The sequence below is a fragment of the Caenorhabditis briggsae genome, assembly GCF_000004555.2.
Source record: "Caenorhabditis briggsae complete genome, chrX, whole genome shotgun sequence".
NCBI classification, from domain to species: domain Eukaryota; kingdom Metazoa; phylum Nematoda; class Chromadorea; order Rhabditida; family Rhabditidae; genus Caenorhabditis; species Caenorhabditis briggsae.
The window spans coordinates 16,367,780-16,395,267 of record NC_013491.2 but is presented as its reverse complement, the minus strand read 5'-3'; the positions used below and the strand labels follow the sequence as shown (position 1 = coordinate 16,395,267).

Genomic DNA, 27,488 nt, shown 5'->3' with positions numbered 1-27,488 from the left:
GATAGGTAAAGTTTAATTGGATTTGACGATTTTTTGACTAGAATCGAGGGGGGTTGGGTTTTGTTTTTTTGCTGAATGAAGGCAAAAGTGTTGGAGATACAAGAAAATGAGTTAAAGGAAGAGGAAATAACAAAACAAAAACATAACTTAGAGTGAATAGTATGTGAAAGAACGTGGATTATGCGTACACATATTAAGGCAAGTCTCTAAATGTCAAGTTATTAAAAGGAAGCAAAAAACAATGCAAAACTATGGCACTTGCTGAAAGAACCGAGGGTAAATTGAGAGAGAGAGTACTGTAGTCAAGTTTAGGAGAGGATCACTTTGACTGGCATTTGCTGAAGATGGTGAGATGCGTATTCCTGAAAGACTAAATTAAGCTAGAAACACTGAATTCTTTGGTGTGGTCCCTTACCGATTGTCCCATGAAGCTCAATGGTGGGGAAGCTGTTTGAGGGATTGGAAGAAGTGGGAAGAGTTGAGGATTGTTGATAATCTGGGATAGGATATCCTTGTTCATCATAATATTGGTTTGTGGCATTGCTGATGGAGATGTTGTGACCACTGGTGGTGGTGGTGTAAGCTTATGCACCATTGGTGCCATCTCAAGGGGCGGAGTCTCACTGAAAATGTTGGGTTACTGTAACTGATTACTTGGTTGGTCACTTACACTTTAGGGCTGCTAGATTCTCTCTTCATAACATCACCAAGACCAAACAGATCGCTGAGTCCTGGGAATTCCATGATCATAGAGCTGACAGAGATCAAGGATGGGACAATCATAAGAAGAGAAGATACACGGAGAGATGCTTCGATCGAGTTTTGTGTATTGCTCATGTAGGCGAAAAGAGCTTTGAGCAGTTGATCACGTGCATCCCGGATCTTATCGCGAGTGGAGCTGGAGATTCCGACCACGTCTGGATTCAACAACAATAGCGCTTTCAGACAACTGAATTCGGCATGATCGGTGCGCAGTCTGCGAAGTGGCGTCAAAAGCTCATCGATGATTCTGGTGAGGGCATCATAGAGCTCTTGTGGATGTTGGCATGTGATGCTTAGGACTTGATCGTTGGGGAGAACAAAGTGTGGAAGAGCCATACTTCTTTGCATGGTTCCCAGAAGAGTGAAGGCAGAGGAGAACTTCTTGAGAAGAAGGAGCTGAAAAGATTGTACAGTTTGACTTGTATCAAATCACAAACTATTATATTTTATTATACTGTGAAGATATTCTAGTTTGGGGTTTTCTCTCTTAATTAGTATCTCTATCTCTCTTTTTCTGATTTTCCCAACCATTTATTTCATGTGATGACAGATGGTGGCGGTTGATGTGATAAAAGAGAAATCTTTAAGAGACAATTTCTCTCTCATCTTTCATTTCTCATCGGGACTGTTTCTTGCATATACAGTCGATCAGTCAGCCACGAGTTCAACAAACAGAGAACACTACCTGTGACGTACATGATCGTCATTTTTTGGAAGGTTCAGATGATAGATGACGGCGGGAAATCTATTTTCATTTCTTCTCCAGGCCTCCTATCTCTCTAGTGATTTCTCTTTTGTACACCACACTCTCGCTCTCTCATCTTCTATCTCTCACCTTATCTGCAAGTGGTACTTCCGGAAGTGGATGCAACATATTGGTCCATCCGATCAGATAGTTTACGGCTCTCTGTCGGCTGCTCTTTGTCTCCGACTCATCTCTGAGAAGCGCATTCATGCTTTGATTGCTCGCCAAACGATGTTCAATGTCGAGAAGCATCTCTATCAGTTTGCGTGACACAGAGTTTCCCATTACTTCCTGAAACATGATGGGGTTAAACGAGCGGCACGCGACTCTTCCAAAACTCACAATTTTTGGGCTCGGCGTGCCTTCAGAGTCTGAATTGTTCTCTGAGTTAGCTCCACTGCGCTTCCTTCTCTTTGTACTTCCAATACGGTCCCGCTCGTTTTGAATGGCTTCTGGCTTCATACCATCAGCAAGACACTTTTGGAACCGACAGTACCGACAAGCATTCCTATGGTCTTTGTCAATGTTGCACTGCTTGTTGAATCGACAGGTGTACTGTAGGTTTTGCCACACACTGGAAACATCAAAAGTTCGTTGGGTTCATATGATCAGAGAACGATTGATAAGATTTGATATCCTGTTTGGTATCTGACCCACCTTCTGCGGAAGAATCCTTTACAGCCGTTACAGGCGACTGCTCCATAATGTTTTCCAATTGCTTTATCTCCACAAACTACACAGAAGTCTGCTGATGTGGAAGTTGATTCCGATAGAGACGTACTCATTAGAAAGTCCATCTGCAAAAAATAGTACTGTATTCTATAATGTGATAAAACAATCAAGAAAAACGTTTCATGGAGCACACGTAAACTCCTACAACTACTTTTGCACTCGAAGGAAATTGATGGGCGTGGCTTTGTGTGCTAAACAAGGAAGTATTCTAGAGTCTTTGCCCGCCTCCATGAGCTATATTCGTGCTCCAAAGCTGCCGAGCAAAAAAAAATATACAAGGACACGCCCCATCTCGACATTTTTCCCCTCTTCTCCCCAAACGTTCAGAGAACAAAACAGAAGATAGTGGGGTGAGGTCCTGGGGGCCTAGGAGGTTGAAGATGGAGAAGGAAGAAGAGTCCTTCCATCTCTTTTTTGTTTCATTTCGAAAGGCAACATTTCAGAGCACACTACACACGAGCCGAGGCTTCTCAAGAATTTCAATTTTGACCACCACTCAGTAGTGGAGGCGGTTGAAATCTGGAGAAGATGGGAGGAAAAGGAAGCGGGCGGATAACATCACTTTAGTGTTCTATGTTTGGAATCTTTCTTTTGATTGGATTCACTTTCATTTTGGAAAAGAGCAAATGGGGGCTAGGTAATGTGATTTAATTTTTGCGGTGGTGATAGTGGGAGGGGGAGACAGTATGTAGTGAGAAAAGCTAACAATGGCGATAAAACAAAGAAAAAGAAAAAGTTCGATTAAAAATCATCAGCACTTGGGGGAAATGAAACAACTCAAGATCGTATCTATCTCAAAAACCAACCTCCTCAAAGCTATCATATTTGACAAGTGTAGAACAAAAGAATGTGGGTGTTTAGATGTTCATCATCCCCACTACCATCCCACACTCTCAGTTTCATTGCTCAGCACCTTACAAACAAACAATGATGGTAGCGAAAGATCATTGTGCCTAAGAACTTAGAACCCTACCGAACAAGAAGACAAGTGATTAAAAGTGAAGAGCAAGAGCGCAAAAAAAAGAAATTCACTTGGTTTCGGCACGTCCGCGAGTGTTTATCAGTCACGTCGTTCACGGCGGGGTGTTACTGATATCAGTGCTCGGGTTGAAAAGCTCAAAGTGAAAGGGCGGAGTCTAAGTGCTCGCGGGGTGGAGCATGAAACTACAGAATACCTAAAAAAGAAGAAGAAGGTTTCGAAGAAAACGCTTCAGAAAAGATAAGACACACTGCACAGCTCCATCGCGATTTTCACACCACTGGAGGGTACCCAGACAAATTCAGACACATTCATAGCGCATCTTTGCATTGTTTGTCGGCCGCCCTCCTATCATCTCTCACTCTCTGCCCCTACCGTAAGATCATCGTTCATAGAGAAACTACGTCATCACAATCGTTCGCAAAACTTGTTGCGCATCCTAAAGACTATGCTGCGGCGCGAGATGCAGCGTGAGGAAATATCGCAAAGACCATTTCGACGCAGACCGCCGGACCGTTGAGAGATAGTGGGTACAGTCAAGAGACACACACGCCGAAAGGGATACTTTCTAAAATTGGCGAACTATGAACGACGAAGGTTGAAAGAGGTACTGGCCAACTGGTCGTGTGTCATCTGGCCCCCGCGTTCGGAGGACACCGGGATTTCGGTATTTTTCGAAACAGCTTAGCAGGTCATTTTGAAACCTAAATCCAGTACAACGAAATACAATGCGATCCCCCAGTGATCTTTTTGATTTCTGCAATGAAACCAGTTTTCAGTTTTTGATCAATCAACTTTCTCTGATCCTTAAACTAGGAAGCAAGAAAGGACCGGAATTAGAATTTAGTCACACCTGAGAAATCACAGGATTTCGTTAATTTTCTTGTTAATGAATTCAAAAGATTCACTTTCAGAAGTTTCAGTATGTTTCTCGTGTAAGCTATGTAACTGAAAACTAAAAACAATCATATCTTGATTTTTTATAAATACTTACTGTTCATGTGATTCTCCAAACTGAAAAACATAATGAAAATTGATGGTTGTGTTGTCAAAACCTACAGTAACCCAAAGTCAAGTGTTTTTAGATGTTTGAAAAGTTAGATTCTACACGAAAAAGCACAAACATCATAGTGTTTCGATTTTGAACAGAACCTTCAAGCATTAATTCTTATTAGTTATTGTTCAGACTAGAATGCTATTATTTGAAGTGATACTCAACAACAAACAATTTTTTTCAGTGTTTTGTTTGAATCTATAGAAACTACTGTATGAACTTGACACTGGTTCACTGTAAACACTCTATTAGAATGTTACCGTATATTCACACTTTGAGCTCGATTAACTCAATTTCTAAAAGAGATACCAAAAATATGTCAGCTGATGAATTGTTAGTGATACTATGACAAACATTTTTTCAGTTATCACATTTTGGATTTCTTTCAAACTATGGAAACTGCAACAAAAATTTAATAGTGTCCCACCGTAAACTAGCAAAAAGCAAAAAATAGCAAAAAACTTATGTTTGCATTTTGAGCTGATTAATCTCAAATTCTATAAAAGATATCACAAATCTGTTAACTGATACAATGTTGGTAATATTATGACAAACAATTTTCTAGTTTACACATTTTGGTAAGTTGACGAAATTGAGTTTTAAAACGTAGAGAATGCCCTTATATTAGAATGTCTACGGTGAAACCCTATCAAAATTTTCTTGTAGATTCTACAAATTTGAAAGAATTATTATTAGTGTTTGACAGTACTTGCTAGACTATCAAATTTTGAAGAAATGTGATTAATATCCACCTACAGTAATCCAGACATTGTAAATTGTATGAAATATGTTATAATCTTGCAGTAAAAGTTCGTGTTCTTTATGTGTCAATTCCAGGAAGAAAAAATCTCGCGTGGTAGTTTTAGATTCGGATGCTATTTATGATGATTTCTGAAGAAGATACGTAAACCAACCCCCAAGACGCGCTCTTCTTCCTGCAAGAAAAAAAAGGATATATTATTTTTCGTACTCTCCAGAAACGTTTCCCGTTTCTGAAACATCTTCCTCCTCTTTATGGTCTCCGCTCTTGAATTCAACATCACTGCGGAGTGTTTGATGATTAAATATGCATATGATGTTTCATCTGCGGAAGCTTTTTTTCTGGATGCTTGTCCATGCAACCAGAACACAAAGAAAATAAAGTTTAGAGGAAAATTGGTTTCCTTTTTTCAAAATGCAGGTGCAACGTTTGAGGAAGCCAACTTTTTGTGTTGAAAATAGAATAAGAAATCATGACGTTGTCACGATTTTTAATTTTCAATTTTCAGCTTTCAGACAACACTGTTTCTTCTGCTTCCTGGTTTTTCGGATGTTGATGTTAGATAAAGTTTGAACTTTAGCAACATCTTCCCCCATTCTTCTTCTTCCTCTTCGGTTCCACAACAAGGAAAAAATGCAATAGAGTTTTTCTTCAGGCTGGCGACCCGAGCTTTGCTCTTCTTCCGCGTTTTTCTTCATAGCTCTTTGGAGCACAATCTATCCTATTCCGACCAGCGACCGTAGGCCACTTGCCACACGACGTGTTTCAAAACTAAACGCGGAAGCATTTTTTTCATCGTCCTTTCTCTCCCCCAGGAGCCACAAGCGAAGAAAAAACGAGGAGAAGAGGGTCCGAGGGGCAAGTGCCACGAGTTCAATGTTCAAAGTCCGGGCTTATCGAGTTGTGCTCAGATTTACATAGAATATGGTACTTTTTGCGGATTGGAAAGTCTTTGGGAGGGATGAAAAGGAATTTTTATAAAGTTGGATAGTACTGTAGCAAAGAAAAATGTAATTAAATATACAGCCACAAATATATGAAAAACGTTTTCTTATATGATTTTGACCACTTTTAGGGTTCTGAAGCTTGTCTGTCAAGTGTCCGATCACTTTTAATTTATCGGAGGCTTTCAAACAGACCTAGATTGAAAATTTTGTTTTACAGAACTTTTTGAAGATTCCTAGTTTTCCAAGTATTTTCTAATTTTTGAAAGACACTCCTTTCTTATCTGCATTTGTGCTAAAAACAGTAAAAAAGCCGGTGCCCTTCAGAAATCGCCAGATAACTAAAAAAAACTAGGAATTTTCAAAAAATTCTGTAAATGCTAAGTGTTCAATCTAGGTCTTTTTTTTAACCTCCAATGTTTTCAAAGTGATCGGAAACTTGACAGTCGAGTTCCAGACTTCTGAAAATGGTCAAGATCAGCTGAAAAATATTTTTTTCATATATTTATGTCCAGCTCTGTAAGTATCAAAAACACAAGTTCCTCAACGTTACAGTATTATATGTATGTGTTCCTCGAATCCTGAAGTGCTGATATTCTGTGGACTTTTTTCTCCCAAAGCAAGAAAAAAAAACTAAAACAGGAGGATACATAAAAATGCAAAAAGACTACTTTTGATGCTCCTCAAAATTCAATTACGTTTTAAGAAGAAGAAGAAACGATCTTAGGTCAAAGTCACATCACCTAACTTCAAGTTCCTCATGCCATGAGCAAGGAAGAGAGAATGATAAAGTTTTTAGTTTCAACTCAATCATAAATATGTTTGAATAATACACAGAATTAAACACAAAGGACAAAACAATATAGTGACATTTGAACGGAATGTTTAGAATAATAATATTTATGAAGTCAGAATGCGATCTTTACGCTTTATTTTTTCAATTTAGCTTGAACTCTCAGTTGAGTTAGCAACAATTTGAGTCCATCAACGAAAGTACATGTCTGCTCGAAACACAGGACACGAATTTTTTGAAAAAAGAGTTCCCAACAAGATTTATTAGGTTAGATTCAAAAACTGATTTGTTTGTAATCACTGACTCGATTGGTTTATGTTGTCTGTTTTTACCTGACTCATTTTTCAACATGTTTTAATATTAAAGTATTACTTCCCGTATTGGTTCATAGATTCCAATACTCCATATATAAGAAACCAAAATTAGAGATTCAGCATCACACTGAACTGTGATACCGTATACTCTGAAATGACCAGATACCCAAAAAAGAAAATCAAATATGATTTTCTCGCAATCTTTCTGCGTTACGTAGTGATCTTGCGTATTTAACGTCACATTGAGATCATAATTTACTAAAACAAGGAAATTGAAAAATCAAACGGCGAAAAATCAAGTTTACTGAACCACATCTAACTTTCAAGAAGTGATCTTTAGAAATAGTCGGGACACACTAACTACGAAAATTTTCAGCACATGTGTATTGCGACATATGGTTTCGTCACAATTCATATGGACCAGGGCCGAGCGGAAAACGACCTCCTAAAAAATCGGAAAAAAAACTAGAAAAAACTATTCACCGGTTTTAGGCTCCGAAAAAAATCTGTAATTATTTTTTTCGGCAATTTTGGCCGAAAAATCGAAGAACGACGATAAAAAAGATTTCCGATTATTGGCTAAAAATCGATGTGTTTAAATGAGCTATATTTTAGAGTAAAAATGTCTGCAGTGTTTGAAACTTTCTGGAAGGTTTTAGAAACGCTTTCGAATTTTCCAAGTCAATCCAATGCCATCTGTCTTTTTCAAAATCACATTTTGTACAAAATTTTCCGTACGAAATTCCCCGTACAATCAACCAAAAAATTCTAATGCACGGTCTCCCCAGCTCTCAAAAGAAACTGCAAGCCTTTTTCTCAGCGGAGCGCGGTTGCGCGCGCCGAAAAATTTTGCACTAAAAACCCGGTTTTCAGCGAAATTTTCTCAATTTTTGACAATTTTTTCAAGTTTTCGTCCATAGAAATTGTTAAACAGGCTAAAACACACATTTTAAGTACAAAAGCAGTTAGTTCCGACAAAAAATGAAAGAGGAGATCGACTTTGAAGCATTTTTAGAAAAATCGCGGTATCTTTTTCCTCCGCGAGAGATTTTTATCGAATAATAGCTTTAAACACTCAAAAATAGATTCTTCACAATAATTTAACAAAAAAAAATTTTTAAAAAACTGAACAAATTGTGAAATTTTCGGTTTTCTAAAAATGCTTCAAAGTCGATCTCCTCTTTCATTTTTTGTCGGAACTAACTGCTTTTGTACTTAAAATGTGTGTTTTATCCTGTTTAACAATTTCTATAGACACAAACTTGAAAAAATTGTCGAAAAATGAGAAAATTTCGCTGAAAACCGGATTTTTCAGTGCAAAATTTTTCAAAAAAAAAAGATTTTCGACGCGGCGCACCCGCGCTCCGCTGAAAAAAAAAAAGCTTGCAGTTCATTTTGAGCGCTGGGGAGGCCGTGCAATGTAACAAATTTCGGTTCCAAATTTTTTCGTTTTCAGAGCTTTGAAAAATTTTTCGACAAAATCATCTTCCGTTTTACCATTCCAAAATTTTGCCAAAACATTTTTGGGTACCGACCGAAAAATTGAAAAAGGCCCGGTCGGCCCGGTCGGCCCGGAAGTTTACCGCGAACTTCAAAATCTTGAGCGAAAAGTTGAATCATTGTTTCGAAAAAAGGTATTCAGTGTTTTTTTTCTTCGAGTTATTTTTCAATACATTCTAAAAATCAATAAATTCATTTTCAAAAACAAAAACAAAATTCAAAAACAAAAATTCATTTTTCAAAAATTTTGTTTTTTTTCTGCCGGCCCGCCGGGCCGGGCCGGGCCCTGAAAATTTTTTCTCGGGCCGCCGGGCCGAAATTTCACAAGTATGCATTGCACAGTTTGTATTTTGCGGAAGATAGGTTTTTTTCAAACTCCAAAATAAAATATTAACTGCTTGAATTTAGTTCATAACCCTTTTTTTCATAAAGAACAATTATGATGCAGACAAAAATTAATTCGTCTGCAAATTAAGCTCTAAGGTGCAGAGTGCCCAGACATCATCCGTTCCGTTCTCAGTAATCCTCTGACCAATATAACATTTCTTATAGCTTTTAAAACTACCAGCGCACAATTCTCTTCCACCAAAAAATTTTTCTCGTGTCGATCTTCGCTCAGAAATTCGCAACATCAAAGTGATTAATGTCGTTCGTCGATCACGCCTTGACCCGGAATTTGTTGCCAATTCGCTGAAACACGAAGCAAGTGTTTCATTACATTTAGCATGTGTTGTTTGTGTGTTGATCCCAGGAGTCAAAAGACAAATGCCCTCCGATTTTTTAATTTTCTTCTTTTTGCCCTCTTGTCTCATTTCGTTTGTTTTGTTCGCTCTTTCTCTCCTTCTCTCCTTCTCTCTTTTTTTTTCAATTTCAGTGCTTTCTCTACAGGAACTTTGATTTTTGTGAAGACGCGAGTATCCGAGAGAAACATGGAAGGGACCAAAGAAGAGTCATTCTTCTCAATTTGCGTTATTTTTTTCTCTGCTTTGCTGTTGAAACGTGCGCTTGTGCAATTCAGAATGATCTTTCGAAGAGAAGCAGACGCGTCGATGATGATGATGATGGCAGATGCCTGGATGCGTAGAGTGGAAAAAAAAAGAAGGAGCAAAAAATAGAGGAAACTGAGGGTAAGGGTCCGAGAATAGAACAACCCGGAAGATAGAGAGAGCGCAGGGACTCTGCTGCAAGTGAACAAAAAACTGAGGGACCACTGAAGGAAAGAAACTACAGCAGCAGAAGGCTCAATTGGTAACAAGTGGTCTACGTGCTATGGGACCAAAACTAGTTGAAGAAAGGAAAACTCGCTCACTTGGACAATGAATGAGGAAGAAAAAAACGTTTTTTGATGAATAAGAGAATTAGGCATTTTGAGGAGAGATGAAAATGGAAGGCTGGGAACCTTTTATTGAACTTTTAATTTCTTTGGAACCATTGGAACTCAATTAGTGTCTAAATGTCAGCAAATTTTGAAATTCGGTGGGTTTCTAGTTGAGTGAAGTACACTGGATAAACGAAAACTACACAATGACATCATTGGCAAATAACTTTTGAAGATAACTTTTGAAGATAGATGATAGAACTCTTATGAAAAAAAATTTTAGAATAAATATTACTTCCGCTGATAAAACAAATAAAATAAATAGAGGGGAAAACATATTCATAAAAAATAATCGGAAGCGATGAATCAAAAACCGTAACTGGAAAATTTTGGACTTTAGTTTTTTGTGCTGGTACGCCTTAAAACACGGAATTCTTGTGCTTTTTGAACCTCCCAGGTGTTATTCATTCTATTCATTCTTGAAAAAGGAAACGTTGCAAACATCATAACACATGTACATAATACATTTCAGCACAAACTCTGAGCGGAACATGTACGGAATCTAAAAAGTCAGAAATAGAATAAAAATAGACTTGGTTTGATGATTTCATTGTTTGGAACGATATAACGGTTTTTATGGATTTACGGTATCTAAAAACGTCAAGACGTAAACACAAAACGCCAATACGATTCAAATTCTTGACAAAATATAATTGTAGAGAAAAATTTTTATTACGGTTGTGTCTTGAGGCGCTGTTAAATTTCGGCTTATGTCAGCAACTGTAACTCTTCTCTTAATGTGTTGCTGAAACATTTTACAATTACATATTTTGATTGTAGTGGTTCTTCTAAGAAATTGATCATCATTTTTCTCTTTCTGTCAGCTTTTCAGTCTTTCTGTCAGTTGTTCAAAACTTTGAAATATTTGAAAACCATCAGGAGCGGAGCGACAAACCAATGAGAAACTATTGAAGTGCGCCAAAGGAGCACCAGTCAGTTGTTTGAACAGCCAGAAGTGCTCTAAACAAGTTGTGTCTCGAAAACGTAATCGAAAAAGCAAAAAATCCGAAAAATCGGAAAAGTCCAAATCCAATATTTCTATTTCCGTCATAATAGATTATTGTACTTTTTGAAACTTCAAAGTTTGAACAAAATCCACAAATTTAAAAATGTAAAAGTCCTACTTGAGTAACACCCTTCCAGATTTTAGTAGAAAGTAAAAAGTTTCTTTATCGGAGTTTCCAAAATTGCAATTAACACAATATGGTTAACAGTAAAGCAGATACACTCAAAACATTTGAAAACCAAGAAACATCTGAAGTTTTTATTTTAACAAGCCATGAAAAAATCTTGATTTGTTCAAAAATCTTGATTTGTTTTTATCAAAATCACTTTCTGACCTCCTTGCTTTTTTCCTGTAGTATGGCTTCCTGCAAACTAGACATCCTAACATCCACCTACATTCTCATCAAAGCATTTTGCATCTGTCACAAAAAAATTTTTCTGAAAAAAACTTGCAGTGTATGAAATGCTTCAGCCCGATCTTTGTATTATGTGCTCTTCGTCGTATGTACATATATACATTTCTAGACGCACGGCCGATATATATTTTATTCCTCGCAGTTGACGGATTATTTAGTAGTTTAGTGCGGGAAGTAAAACATTGAAACGTCAGGATGATTTATTTGAACTCTGGAATTTTCGATGAAGCTGCTGAAAAATTGTAAAGATGAACATTGGGAAAATGTGTGATGCGTAAGTAACGGGAGAAGCTGATTCAAATATATTTTGAAAATTAACAATTTTTCAGTTTTGTTATACCGTAAGCATTTTTTTCAGAATACGTACATAACCGTCAACTTTGAGCTGATTAATTTTGGTCCAGTGAAGTATATCAAAACGTTATATGCTGACAAAATATTTCAAATACCATGTTGATCATGTTATCAGCCGATCGTTTTTTTGATATTCCTCGTTCAATTCCTCGTTCAGCTTACCTCATCGAGTTGCCTTAAACAGTATCAGAGAATGCCCCCGGACGGTTTCTATGGATTTATCAAAACGTTACATGCTGACAAAATATTTCAAATACTATCTTAATCATGTTATCGGTCGATCGTTTTAAATAAATTTATAGAAACCGTCCGGGTGTATTCTCTGAGACTGTTCAAGGCAACTCGATGAGGTAAGCTGAACGAAGAATTGAAAATTTTTTTTGGGTATTTTTGGAAAGTGGATTTTCATCTGAATAGTGTATTGGAAAATTGTAAAATTTGATTCGAAATTTGTCTGTTTTCGAAAAAAAAAACACATTTTTAATAGGATCATTCTCGGTGAATTTAAAAGACTCACGAAGAGTTTGGAGCACTCAAAAATGTGTCAGCAATATTCTTACCATTTTCAAAGTTTCCGTCAATCAAACGTTTCCGGTTCTCATCCCATTTGCAAGAAAATCAATTTGATTTTGCAAATGGAGCATTGAGAAGCGGAAAAGTTAGTTTCAGGCTAATCGAATATTCATTCATACAATTTATTTAGTTAGAATAAGCGCGATTGCCGTATGAGATCCTCCACCGGAGACAAACATCATTCCTGCAAATCGGACACCTTCTTGTACTCTCCAAACTGGGCGGAGTTTCAATGAAAAACAGTTCAGGTTTTGGCTGGCAGCCCTCTATGGGAGGCCAAAAAAGGGCATTTGTCATCCCGATAAAACATAGACAGACGGCGGATGAAGAGACAATAAAGCGGAATAGTCTCGGAAAAACTGGCTAAAAGTGCAATTCTCATCGTATCAAAGAATCTTATGATCACTGTTCGATATCCGTTTCGTGTGTTCTCTCAATTTGGTGGGTAACGACCAAATGTAAAAGTGAGAGACAACCTCGTTGGCAATCGGCTGAGATACAAGGACAAGACAGAAAAGAAAATTGCGAATTATAGTGGCAGATTCTTCGATATGGAAAATAGTACCCACAAAAAATACTGCGAATTCGGAAAGTTTCCAATTGAAAAAATATTAAGAACCAATTTTTTTACAAGAGTATATCTGTTGTATCCCGTGGTCCAGACATGATAGGAGACACAGGAAGGGTAGAGAGTGGTTATAATGAAAGTCTTTATTCAGGGACAATACAGAAACTGATCTTGAGAACTTAGGAGTTATCAAGAGACAAGAAATCCACGTGTAATAAGTGGAGGAAATAGAAAGGGTTAGTGAACCAGGGTAGTTCACGTCACCAAATAATAATAATACATTCAACTTATAAGGATAGGCGTAGAATGTAACACCACCCTTTTTAAGTTGAAAGAGAAAGATGAATAGAGGTACAGAAATTAATTATACGATTTCTGACTCGGCTGCACGACCAGTCGGGTAGACTTCCGTGGCATCGGAGTGGGGGGGAGTCGGTATTGGAGATTATACTTGTAACGGGCCGGGCCGGGCGGGCGGGCATTTTCCCGAATTTCGGAGGCCCGGCCCGGCCGGCGGGCTGTCATTCCACAAGTTTTGAAAATTTCAAAAAACACATAAGGGGGACCCTTATGTGATTTTTTTTCGATCAAAAATTTTTTTTCGAGTTTTGTTGATATTTTTTTTATCAAACAGACAAACAATCCAAAAACACAAAAAATAATGGAGAAAATTGTATTGAGAGCTCAAAATTTGACTCAAAATGACAAAATTTTTGCTACCGGGCCTTCCGGGCCGGGCCCGGGCCTTGAAAATTTCCTCAGGCCCGGCTCGGAATTTCACAAGTATGCTGGAGATGGTGGAGCGGTGGAACTGGTTAGAGCTGGAGCGGGTGTTGGTGTCACATCAATTGAATCCATCAGGTCCAGTGGCACGTCTACGTGGATTGGGTTGTCGCGTCGACGGAGTTGATTGATGTGTCTGATCCATACAGTATCCTTGACGAGCACTCGATACAACGTTCGTCCAATGCGTCTTTGAATGATTCCTGGAATCCAAGTGGTAGTATTTATGCTACTGAAGTTTTTAACATAAACCTTTTCATCGGCTATAAAACTGCGTCGCCGGGCACCATGCTGTTTGTTGAACTGCTTCTCCATCTCTGTGTCATGCGAGACGAGAAGTTGGTCGTTGGGAAGCAATTGATCCAAGAAGGTGCGGATCTTCCGACCAATGAAGTTCTCAGCAGGTGTGGAGCCATCTGGGCTGGATAAGCAAGGAGTGGAGCGGTAGTTCTGGAGGAACACATATAAGGCAGTATCTGTGTTTTCCTCCCCCTTCAACTTGCCTAATCCCCTTTTCAGGGTATCCACAAATCTTTCTGCTTGTCCATTTGACTGAGGATGGAACGGTGGTGTTCGCAGGTGACTGATTCCTCGATCTTTGCAGAAACTTTGAAATTGAGATGACGTGAATTGTGTGCCGTTGTCGGTCACCAGTGTCTCCGGATCTCCAAATTGTGCAAAAATTCGTCTCAATATGTTGATAGTAGCTGTGGATGTTATGGATGTGGTTGGGATGACTTCTGGCCATTTGGAAAATGCATCCACGATTACCAAGTAGTAGCGTCCATCAACTGGTCCGGCATAGTCTCAGTGAACACGCTGCTATGAAGCTGTTGGAATCGGCCAGGAGCACAAAGTATTTTTTGTTGGATTTTTAGAAACAGAAGCACATTCATCACAACTACGTACCATTTTCTCGATATCCTTATCAATGGCTGGCCAATAGACTAGTGATCTTGCCAATTGTTTCATCCTCACAATTCCTGGGTGAGCACGATGTATCATTTTGAGGACTCGGGATCTCAGAGCATGTGGTATCACGATTCGACCATTGAACATCAAACATTCGGACACGATGGAGAGTTGATCACGTCGGTTGTGGAAAAGAGATAATTGTGAAGTTTTATCAGAGGTTTTGGGCCACGAACCTGAGATAGTGTACTGGTATACTTGATTCAGCAGAGGATCCTTCTTGGACGATGCTCGAATCATTTTAGCAGTCACAAGCAATTGATCACATGTTGTAACCAGATTTGTCAAGACTTCCGATTCCACTTGAGCAATCACACGATCCTCACATTCCGTCTGTTGGATTTGTTCGGAGATCAGTCTTGACAGGGCATCAGCTTGGCCAAAATCGTGAGTGTTGACGTATTCGATCGAGAAGTCGTAGTTGAGCAGGATGATCGCCCAACGCTGGAGACGGTTAGCATTATAAAGGGGTATACCGTTTTTATCTCCAAAAATCGATAGTAATGGCTTGTGGTCCGTTTTGAGTGTGAAGTGACGGCCATAGATGAATTTGTGGAACTTGGTGACAGCCGTGATGAGACCAAAAGCTTCTTTCTCAATCTGACTGTAGTTCCGTTGTGGTGCTGTGAGAGCTTTGCTGATGTGGTAGATTGCGTACTCGGAACCATCTGGAAATCTATGAGAGATTACAGCACCAATACCGTATTGAGAGGCATCGGCAGAGACGATGATCGGGAGGTTCGGATCATAATGTGTTAACAGCAAATCGGAACGAAGAATCTGCTTGACGCGGTCGAATGAAAATTGACATTGAGGAGTCCATTGGAATTTGACATCCTTCTTTGTAAGGGCATCCAATGGTGGGCGAAGCTTGAACAACTCCGAAACAAAAGACTCGTAGAACTGAATGAATCCTAAAAATGATCGGACTTGGCTATCATTTGTTGGTGGTGGCATCTGATCAATGGCAGCTATCTTCTCCGGATCCGGTCTTCTACCATCCGAATCGATGACGAATCCCAAAAATGTGATCCTTTCCATCAAGAATGTGCACTTTCCCAGTCTGATGCGGAATCCATAGTCATTGATCCGCTTCATCAGTGCCATTAATCTCTTGTTGTGTTCTTCAATGGTAGAACCCGAAATGATGATATCATCAAGGTATGCTGCAGTGCCATCGAGACCCGTGATCATAGAACCCATCACTTGCTGTAACGATCCTGGAGCTGACTTGACTCCGAATGCTAGGCGATTGTAGCGCAACAATCCCTTGTGTGTGTTGATGCACAGTATGCTCTTGGCTTGCTCGTCGAGATCAATCTGAAAATAAGCCTCGGCGAGATCAATCTGAGAAAAATACTTCCCACCGTTTAGTGTGGCGAAGATATCGTCGGCAGTTGGAGGAGGATGCTGGTGAAGTTGGATGGCGTCGTTGAGACCCGTTGAGAAGTCTGCACACATCCGTAGCGATCCGTTCTTCTTCTTGACAAGTACGATTGGTGCGGTCCAATCGGAGTGGTCCACCGGTGAAATGACACCAGCTTTTTGTAGTCGTTCAATTTCTTCGGAAACTGTGGAAACGGCGGCAAATGGAACTAGGCGGGCTTTCCGGAATACTGGTTGAGCATTCTGTTTTAGTACCAGAGATGCTTTTGTCTTCGTGCAGCGACCAAGTTCTGGTTTGAAGACATCTGAAAACTGTTTATTCAACTCAGCTTTAAGTCCTTCATGCATGTTGTCCAGGTAGTCGCATGCTGAGCCAACATCGGAAGAAACTTTGCTGACTTGGTTTGCGTTTAGCATTCGCCAAAAATGTGGATCCTTGGAGATCCAATCGGTTCCCAGAAGAGTTCCGGTCTCCGCCACATGAGCCATTCCCGATGCAGATGTACCATTCAGCTTGAAATGACACTTGAAAAATCCTTTGACGGCAATCGGTTGATGGTTTGCAGATTTCACTTGAATTGTTGGTGCCTGAAGTTCTGGACTGCCCAACAGCTTCCAATCTATTATACTGATCATCGTGATATCAGCACCTGTATCCATCTGCATCTTCAGCTTTTTTCCATTTATAATGACTGTCCTGTAGATACGGTTGACTTGTGAGTTGATCGCTGAACCAATTATGACCGATTTGATTTTGCCTTTTGGAGACTCATTGCCTTTTATTTTGGTTCTGCAAATTTTAGCTATGTGACCGCTCTTTTGACAATTAACACATGTGACCTTTTTCTGGCATTCTCTAGCCCAATGATTTCCAGAACATTTGAAGCATGGTGACGGTGGAGGCTGCTGAGATTTCTGTGATTTGTCCGTGCTTGATTTTCGATTGATGGCGTTGATCTCTGCTGGTTGTTGAACTCTGCACACACTTTTGGAATCTTCTCGGATGTCCAGGAGTCTCTTGATTTCTTTTTCCAGCTCAAGAAGTGTAGTAGTAGGCTTCGATTCCATTATTTGAAGTGCTTTGGTTCGAATATCGGTGTAGCTGCTATCCCTCAATCCATTTATCCACACCATTCAACATGCTTGATCATCGGTCATCTTCTTGAATTCTGAAGATGTGAACCGGCGGAGTACTAGGCCTGTGTACTCTTCAATCGATGATCCATCGTACTCCATTCTCAAAAATTCCTGACGCTTCCGAAATATTGAAGAAGTCGACTTTAACGTGTCGGTGAGCTTTGAAATCAGGTCAGTGAATTTGAGAGAGTTGGGAGTTGCCGGCAGTACTCGATTTGAAAAATGGTAGTACTATTTGGAATCTAGTTTTGATAGAACGAACCTGACTTTGGCATCTTCTGTGAGAGAAGAGCCATCCTTGGTGATGATATCTTCATATCGATTCCACCATCCATCAAATGTCTTGTCTTCATCCGGATCGTACGAGAAATTCGGAATTCGAGTCGAAATAGATTCCACCAACTGACTCGTTCCAGTCGACACATTTGATGGTGCAGATGTAGTAGATGATGCTGGATTTTGTACAAATTGTCCAAAATGGTGATGAGGGCTGCCAGTTGTTGAGTCAGGTCTGCCATAGCCTTTGCCTGATCGCCAGTTGTTGTATCCCGTGGTCCAGACATGATAGGAGACACAGGAAGGGTAGAGAGTGGTTATAATAAAAGTCTTTATTCAGGGACAATACAGAAACTAATCTTGAGAACTTAGGAGTTCTCAAGAGACAAGAAATCCACGTGTAATATGTGGAGGAAATAGAAAGGGTTAGTGAACCAGGGTAGTTCACGTCACCAAATAATAATAATACATTCAACTTATAAGAATAGGCGTAGAATGTAAGAATATCAAACTAAAGTAAAGTGTTTTTTCCGCTTTACAAATGTTACTTGAATAAATTACTCTAACAGTTATTACTGTAGTATTTATATTCAGCATTATACAAAAATACAGTTTTGATAAAATTTACGATCCAAAGAAAAATTTGTAACTAATCATGCTATCAACTGGATCCTAAGTATCCAAATACTCATTCACTCAAAAACAGCACTGAGCATTTGTTTTGGCTTGATTATTTTTCCGAATGCCGTGCTGAAAACACCGTTTGTCAAATTTAGTGGCATTTTTATTAAACTTAAGAGTATTATTATTTTTATAAGATTTATTAAATACCAAGTCATAAGAAAGTTATGAGCAATGACAATAAACAATTAGGGCAACAAAATTCTAAAAAATGATGGCGATAAAGGTCAAGTTTTCTCGGCATCCCATGGAGCTTCCATTTCTCAACAGCGGTCAGGTTTGGATCACAGGAGTGATTGACGAACTTTGTTTGGTTTCCAGATATCGTTGCATCGATAATATGGGCGCTGATACCAATGAAGTTCATATTTGAGTGAGCGCTTGGCACTGACTAGGTCTGATTTTCCCTCTTTTTGGTCTCATTGTCTCAACTATTTGTTCATCATCTGTGTCCCTGCGTCGCTGGTATCCTTTGGCTTCGGGACCAGATAAACTGATGGATTCATCAAAACTTCCGAATGTCTGTTGATTCCGTCTCTCTTATCAATTGCAATTCGGTATTTATAGTAACCTCTGATCTGAAAATTATAATTTTTGATTTCCGGCCACAAACTTGGTCGAGTTGAGGCTCAAAATTAATTCAAACAACTTACAACGTCTCCTTCAATTTGACAAGCTTTGAAGACGTAGTTCCTATCCGGCTTCTTTGGTCTTCTTGATCATTCCGATTCCATAATTCGGAAATCACCGATTTTGGCATCCAAGGCTGGTTTCCATATCTCGTTGCATCAATTAAATGGATTCCAGGATCGAAAAATCGGCGGGCTTCTTCTTGACTCTTCTGTTCCTCTCATCCTCCGAAATGTGATCTTCCTGTCTCGGTTCCGTTTGTTGGGTTTGCCTTCTTGATCGTTCCGATTCCATAATTCCGGAATTTCTGATTTTGACAGCCAAACGTTCTATTGGTTGAGCAAGATTCTGGAGATTCCTTCCTATTGCAGACATTCGGACAGCTGTCGTCGGAACAAACGCATCCTTGATCGCAGAGAATATAGTATTCAATTGTAATTTGAAAGCAGAAAGGAATAAAAAGTTCAGGAAAATATAGAGTAGCATCCTATCGCACGGTTGCTTGGTTAAATATTCCCATAACACCACGAGAGCAGATATTGGCTATCAAGACATTATGGAGAATGAATATTTTCGACAGAACTTTTCTCGTTTATATACGCACCCTACGCCCGCCCCTTCCAGAAAACGATGACAATGACAAAACAAATATCATCACTGATGACATTGATTACTGTAAACGAGGATTGTCAACATTTATATAGAGATCTGATATTTTCAAAACGAAGAAAATGGTGAACGATTTAACTGAGATAGGAGGATATGGTCTGGAACGTGGAGGGTGCGGCCCGTTAAACAAAAATTTCAAACAGTTTTGTTCAGGAAGCGCAGGAAAAACTGAACTCCTACAACAAGGGGAGGTTTTTCTCTTAACTGAGCTAGAATAATATCATGTGTGTAACAGAATATGGTATATAAGATGATAAAGTAGTGGACCATAACAATCATTTGCCCTGCTCTCATTCCACTTCCAAATGCGATGCCCCTTTTTATACCCAAGGCTCACCACATTCGTATTGCTATTAGGTTGAACAGTTTCTTTCTTTTTGAAAGAGTTACATTTGACTCGATTTCTGGTTTTCAAAATGGTTTTCCAGGTCAAACTTTTTTGTTGGAGAGCTGTTTTCAGTGTCTATTAAACCTCAGTTTTGTTGATTTGTATCTCAATTCGTGTTTGAGGAATGACGATTCTTTTGGTCCTTATCCCACTGCATATATGCACAATGATTTCATTGATATTTTTATTTGGTCGTCAAACACCTGGTATATTAGGTTGTTCGGAAAGTCCTTTCCATTTTTGATCTGTTGTTTTCAAACTTTGTATTTTTGAACGGGGTTAAAGCGAGGAAGCAGTTGTTTTTTCAGTATATTGGTGGGGTCTAATAGTGTCTGCACCCCAACGGAAATCATTCCCCCCTTTTTGTGTAATGAGATATGTTCACCGTTTTCGGTTCTATTAATTTTCATTTTTGGACTACCATTATAATTGTATTTATAACTGATCTTAAATTAGCAGAAATCGATCGCCAACTAGTAGCGGTTAACAACGCAAATGCACCCATTCGAACTAACATCACAACCTGGATTCAGTAATTTGAAAAACGGGAATTCTTTTTTGACGAAAATCTCTCTTCAAAAAGGCAAATGGGCTTAGGTTTAGATGCATTAAAAGCCGGGAAAGAAAGGGACCCTCCTCAAACTGTGTGTATGATATGAAGTACATCAGTGGCAAGCCTTTCGTTAAAAAACCGTAGATTGAAAACTCTCGGCACAGTCAAAAAAGTGGGAAGAAATTGAGCCCATCTTTTGGCTCAACGCAACTTTTTTCCCCGACTTTATGTGGATCTAGAACTCAGACTTTATGTGGATCTAGATTGGAGAGGAACGCAAAGGTTTATTTTGAAAATTAAAATTCGCAACCTCATGCGGGAAGGAAGACCCAGGCCGAACTCGGTGGATATGTCTAGACGATTCAGCCTTATTCACTGTATAGCTCTAACCTTCTACTTTTTGATTATTACCCATCCAGCCACTTCTAACGTCATCTTGATGATCTTGATGACGTCAGAAGGGGGAGTTCAGTTTGAAAGATGGGGGAGTTCAGTTTGAAAGATGGCAACGGCCCGATGAGTTTGATCCAGATCAACTACTGAAAGTCGTGAATGAGGATCTATTTAGAATCACTCGTAAAATGTCGAAGGCAATGTCCGTTAGTCAACAAAGTTTTGTGATCGGATAGAGTTCTCTGGGCGGTGCCAAGAATTTGATCTATTCGTACCCTTTGCTTTGAAGGACAACGATATGAATCTCCGTGTAATCATGATCATGTTTCTCCTATCATTTCTCCGCACTTTCAGTTGGATGGGTAATCTAGTTACCGTAAATAAGAAGAGTGTAAGTTACTCTGTTAATGTACGGAAGCGTCAGTTGATTGACTACGAAGAGCTAGCTCTGGACGTCCCGGGAACTAAATTTCACATCAAAAAAAGGATGCTATGAGTTTGATGGTCTGTCAAAGGAATGGTCGCTGGGAATGTTTATATGAGGTAGGACTATAACCGCTATCTTGTGTATTTCCTAATTTAAAAAAAAATCGATTCTGGCAGTCAAATCGGGAGAAGGAGAAAAGCTCAAGTTATACTTCCAGCACGATACTACGAGATCGCTCTTGACTTGAGGGATTGGCCATAATTTTAGGTAGTTTGACTGAATTATTCTTTTGCACTCATCGTATTCTCCAGACCTCGCCCATTAGAAAAATGGTCGTTTGGGGCTCTAAAACGTCATCTGTATAGAAAATACTTCAAGTGAAAAGATGACATAAAAAAGGAGTTGACCCACTATCTCAATCGCAGCCCTCCTAGTCCTATGCCGATGAGATCAGAAAATTACGGGAGCGTTAACAGGCAGCTATCAATGCTCGTGAACTTTACTTTCATTGATCTAGCCCCCTCCGCTTTGAGAAAAATTGATCAAAAATTTTGCCAAAAAAGAAAGAAACTTTCTGTTCAACCTAATATGTATATTGTTTATATTGAATTCTAACCTTAAAGTATCCGATATTCATCACCTCCTAGTGGAAATTTACAAAAACAATGCCCGCTAGAAATACAGTTGCAAATTGGGTTGACAAATTAAGGAATCAGGACTTTTCGATGGAAGATGAAACTCGTCCCGGGCGATCAGTTCTTCAAGGTATAGCTAACTGAAAGATTTAATGGAACGGGGCCTTTTCCAATATACTGGTGAAATGTCAGTTACTTTAATGACAACTCATACTACTACTAAAAATGGATTGTTAAAGTTGGGAAAGACAAAAAACTTGGACGACGGATACTTCACCGTTTTGACCTATTTTGATGTTCAGCGGCAAGTGGACATGAGCATACAAATTCTTACTCTACACGGGAACTTCAAGCGGCTGAATCATATCATCACCTCGGGTAAAAAGTGTATCATATACACTAACCATAACAGAAGAGCCCATAGAGTTGACTTCGATCAACAGTCAGTTGGCTTCGTTAAGCATGAATTTCACCCAAAAAAAAACTAGGAATGAGAAGAAGCATCGCGTTCGGAAACGGAATGAGAGCAGGGCGAATTTTTCAACCAAATATCACTGTAGTATTAATATTCATCATTCAAGCTGCTCTTTTCCTCAAGAAAAAAAAACCACGCATTCGAATAATCGAATTTCGAAAATTATCAGAATTCTCTAAAAATATATATATTTTTAGACTCTAAGGACGTTGAAACTAATCGTGTTTTTCTTTAGATTTTGATTACTCAAAATTACGGTATACAAAGCTTTTTTATTCGAACACAACACTGAAAGTCTAAAATTCGATGTGCATTTGTTTTGGCTCGAATACTTATTCGAATACAAATGCTCAAAACATTGCTTGTAAAATTTAGTGGTATCTTTTTGAAACTCAAGATTTTTATATCTATAAAATTTATTACTTTTCTCAAGTGATGAGTAAAATTACAACAAAAAATTAGGTCAGTGAAATTCGAAGTGATGATGGCGATGAATCCAACAGTAGTTCAATTTTCTCGGCATTTCATGGAGCTTCCATTTCCCTGCAGCGATCAGGTTTGGATCACAGGAGTGATTGACGAACTTTGCTTGGTTTCCAGACATCGTTGCGTCGATTACATTGTTTACAGACATCGTTGCGTCGATTACATTGTTTACAGACATCGTTGCGTCGATTACATTGTTTCCAGACATCGTTGCGTCGATTGCATCATTTCCATACATTGATGCATCCATTACATGATTTCAAGATTTGGTTGCATCGACTACATGGTTTCCAGGATCAAAAATCGGCAGGCTTTTTCTTGAGTCTTCTGTTCCACTCATCCTCCGAAATGTGATCTTTCTGTCTCGGTTCCGTCTGTTAGGCTCGTCTTCTTGATCGTCCCGATCCCATAACTCCGGCATTCCTGATTTTGTCAACTAAATGTTTTGTTGGTAGAGCAAGGTTTTGGACATTCCATCCTATTGCAGACATTCGGACAGCTGTCGTCTGGTCAATTTCATCCTTGGTCGCAGAGAATATAGTATTGAATTGTAGTTTGAAAGCAGAAAAGAATAAATTATAAGTTCAGAAAAATATAGGGTAACATCTGTGTCCCTGCGTTGCTGGTATCCTTTGGCTTCGGGACCACATAAACTGATGGATTCATCAAAACTTCCGAATGTCTGTTGATTCCGTATCTCTTATCAATTGCAATTCGGTATTTATAGTAACCTCTGATCTGAAAATTATAATTTTTGATTTCCGGCCACAAACTTGGTCGAGTTGAGGCTCAAAATTAATTCAAACAACTTACAACGTCTCCTTCAATTTGACAAGCTTTGAAGACGTAGTTCCTATCCGGCTTCTTTGGTCTTCATGGTCATTCCGATTCCATAATTCGGAAATTATCGATTTTGACATCAAAATGTTTTGTTGGCAGAGCAGGATTCCTTGATCGCACAGAATATAGAATTGAATTGTAATTTGAAAGCAGAAAAGAATAAGTTCAGGAAAATATAGAGTAGCATCCTATCACACGGTTGCTTGGTTAAATATTCCCATAACACCACGAGAGCCGATAGTGGCTTTCAAGACATCATGGAGAATGAATATTTTCGAGTGAACTTTTCTCGTTTATATACGCGCCCTACGCCCCGCCCCTTCCAGAAAACGATGACAATTACAAAACAAATCTCATCACTGATGAAATTGATTACTGTAAACGAGGATTGTCAGCATTTCTATAAAGATCTGATATTTTCAAAACGATGACAATTTGGAACGATTTAAGTGAGATGGAGGATATTTTCTAGAGCGTGGAAGGTGCGGCCCGTTAAACAAAAATTTCGAAAAATTTTATTCCGGAAGCGCAGGAAAAACTGAACTCCTAGAACAAGGGTAGATTTTTTGAAAAAATGACAACTACACAATTTTTTTTGACTAAAAGTGCAATTCTCATATCAAAGAATCTTGTGATCACTGTTCGATATCCGTTTCGTGTGTTCTCTCAAATTGATGGGTAACAACCAAATGAAAAAGTGAAAGACAACCTCGTTGGCAATTGGCAGAGATATTAGGTTGGAAAATAAGTCTTTTGTTTTCCATCTTTTCTCTTAACTGAGTTAGAATAATATAATGTGTGTAACAGAATATGGTATATAAGATGATAAAGTAGTGGACCATAAAAATCATTCGTCCTGCTCCCATTCCGATTGCGACTGCGATGCCTCTTTTCGTACCCGAGGCTTACCACATTCGTATTGCTATATTGTTTATATTCATTTCTAACCTGAAAGTATCCGATAATCATCACCTCCTGGTGGAAACTTACATAGACAATGCCCGCTAGAAACACAGTTGCAAATTGGGTTGACAAATTAAGGAACCAGGACTTTTCGATGGAAGATGAAACTCGACCCGAGCGATCAGTTCTTCAAGGTACAGCTAGCTGAAAGATCTAGTGGAACGAGACCCTTTTCTAATCTACCCGTGAAATGTCAATCACTTTAGTGACAACTCATACCACAATTGTTATGGTCCACTACTTTGTCATCTTATATACCATATTCTGTTACACACATGATATTATTCTAGCTTAGGTAAGAGAAAAAAAAACTTCATCACAGAAATTAGTTGAATGAATTACTCAACCAAATGTCACTGTAGGATAAATATTCATCATTCAAGCTGCTCTTTTCCTCAAGAAAAAAATCACGTTTTTGAAGAATCGAAATGTCGATATGAAGTATTTTTTAATTTACAACGTTCAATGAAAAAACGTGACAAAAAAAATTGTTTTTAAACGTGGCGCCCTTGTTTTTTAGCAGAGAGCTTTCGAAATACCGCACACCCTGCGACTCCGTGAGAACTTTGAAACTAATAGTTTTTTTAAGATTTTGATTACTCCAAATTACAGTACACAAAGCGTTTTTATTCGAACACAACATTGAAAGTCTAAAATTCGATGTGCATTTGTTTTGGCTTAATTATAGTTTCTTTTTAAATTACCTTCTTAAAACATTGTTTGTCAACTTTAGTGGTATGTTTTTTTAATTCAAGACTATTATTGTTTTATAAGGTTTATTACTTTTCAAGTTATAAGTAAATTTACAACAAAAAAACAAAATTCTAAGTAGACAATTTAGTTCCTCTTCTTTATATTAACGGCGATGAATCCAATGTGGTTCAATGTTCTCGGCATTCCATGTACCTTCCATTTTTCAGCAGCGATCAGGTTTGGATCACAGGAGTGATTGACAAACTTTGCTTGGTTTCCAGACATCGTTGCGTCGATTTCATGGTTTCCATATCTCGTTGCATCCATAAAATGGTTCCCATATCTCGTTGCATCAATTAAATGGATTCCAGGATCGAAAAATCGGCAAGCTTCTTCTTGACTCTTCTGTTCCTCTCATCCTCCGAAATGTGACCTCCCTGTCTCGGTTCCTTCTGTTAGGCTCGCCTTCTTGATCGTTTCGATTCCATAATTCCGGCATTTCGGATTTTGACAGCCAAATGTTCTGTTGGTAGAGCAAGATTCTGGACATTCCTTACTGTAGCAGACATTCGGACAGCTGTCGTCGGAAATAATCGCATCCTTGATCGCAGAGAATATAAAGTGCGTTTCATAAGTATAGGTTCACCCTCGGTAGACAAGGTGGGAAATCTTGGAGGTTTGGGGTTGTTATAATATTAAAGTCCATGTAAAAAGACATATCGCCCACAATTTTTAGACCGCTACTACAAAAAATAAATTTTTTATGTCAGAAAAAGTCTTTTTTTTGAAAAACGAGCGTTTCATAAGTATAGGTTCACCCTTGAAAAAAATTACAGTTTCACATAGGTGATAACTTTTTAACTATTTTTACTGTTTTTAACTATTTTTGCGTCTTTTACTTCGTTTTTCTTATGCCGCGAGCCACTCATCTTTCGGATTCTGAGCGAGCTCAGATCGACGCGTTCAAAACGGCTGGATGGTCGAATCGGCGCATCGCAGCTAGGTTAGGACGGTCTTTCAATTGTATTAACACGTTTGTTAACAATCCGGACCACTACGAGACCAACAAGAAGAGCGGAGCTCCGAAAAAATTGACGGATCGAGACACGAGAAGCATCATCAGACTGGCATCCAATTCGATGAAGAGCTGTAACGACATAAAGAATAAGCTGAAACTGGATGTGAGCAAGTCCACGGTCTGGAGAACACTGGACAGCAATCAGAACATTGTCCGAGCCAAGTTAATGTCCGCGCCGATGCTCACCGATGCTCACAAGGCGAACCGACTTCAGTTTGCAAGGAACAACATGGCAACTGATTGGGATAAGGTATGGAATGCTTTTGAAATCATCACTTATGCTGTTTTCTATTACAGATCATCTTCAGCGATGAAAAAAAGTTCAATCTGGACGGGCCGGACGGCTTCAACAGTTACTGGCACGACCTGAAGAAGGATCCCCTCCATTTCTCCAAGCGTAACTTCGGTGGTGGTCGTCTTATGGTCTGGGGAGAATTCTCTTCTGCCGGTACTGTGGATTTGGCGTTCGTCTCCTTTAGAATGAACTCGACAGACTATCAGGATGTCATGACTGCCAAACTGATCCCATATCTTCGCCGTTTTCATCGGCGTCAGCTCACATATCAACAGGACAATGCTTCGATTCATGCGAGCAGATCGACTTTGGACTGGTTCAAGTCCAAAAAAATCAAGGTGATGGATTGGCCGGCTTGTTCGCCGGATTTGAACCCAATGGAGAATGTTTGGGCTGAACTCGTGCGCGTCGTATATGGTCAGGGAAAGCAATACCAGACCGTTTCTGAGCTCCAAACTGCCATCGTGGACGCATGGAAGAACCTGAAGAAGCCTTACCTCCAGAAGTTGTTAAATTCCATGCCAAACCGCTTGTTTTCTATTATTTCCACTGGTGGAAAGCCCACAAAGTATTGAATTGAATAAAACTTTGTTAATGTTAAAATTTCCGGGGGTGAACCTATACTTATGAAACGCTCGTTTTTCAAAAAAAAGACTTTTTCTGACATAAAAAATTTATTTTTTGTAGTAGCGGTCTAAAAATTGTGGGCGATATGTATTTTTACATGGACTTTAATATTATAACAACCCCAAACCTCCAAGATTTCCCACCTGTCTACCGAGGGTGAACCTATACTTATGAAACGCACTGTAGTTTGTCAAATTGAAAGCAAAACGAATAAATTATAATAT

At 39.0% G+C, this 27,488-nt stretch overlaps 3 protein-coding genes across 3 annotated transcripts; all 3 read right to left on the bottom strand.

Moving 5' to 3' along the window:
• Nucleotides 1-308: 308 nt before the first annotated feature.
• On the bottom strand, nucleotides 309-2,304 carry Cbr-nhr-14 (the record flags this gene model as incomplete). The annotated part of the gene is made up of 6 exons (XM_002645474.1): nucleotides 309-362; nucleotides 416-623; nucleotides 671-1,158; nucleotides 1,598-1,798; nucleotides 1,850-2,081; nucleotides 2,165-2,304. 6 exons carry the CDS (start codon nucleotides 2,302-2,304, stop codon nucleotides 309-311), a joined length of 1,323 nt encoding a protein of 440 aa, XP_002645520.1.
• An 11,350-nt stretch (nucleotides 2,305-13,654) lies between these two features.
• CBG28002 lies at nucleotides 13,655-17,718 on the bottom strand (the record flags this gene model as incomplete). The annotated part of the gene is made up of 3 exons (XM_045240329.1): nucleotides 13,655-14,038; nucleotides 14,570-16,746; nucleotides 17,418-17,718. The coding sequence occupies 3 exons, from the start codon at nucleotides 17,716-17,718 to the stop codon at nucleotides 13,655-13,657; spliced, it is 2,862 nt and encodes a 953-aa protein (XP_045100550.1).
• Nucleotides 17,719-22,745: 5,027 nt separating this feature from the next.
• On the bottom strand, nucleotides 22,746-23,018 carry CBG22781 (the record flags this gene model as incomplete). The annotated part of the gene is made up of 1 exon (XM_002645475.1): nucleotides 22,746-23,018. The coding sequence occupies one exon, from the start codon at nucleotides 23,016-23,018 to the stop codon at nucleotides 22,746-22,748; it is 273 nt and encodes a 90-aa protein (XP_002645521.1).
• Between the last annotated feature and the right edge of the window lie 4,470 nt (nucleotides 23,019-27,488).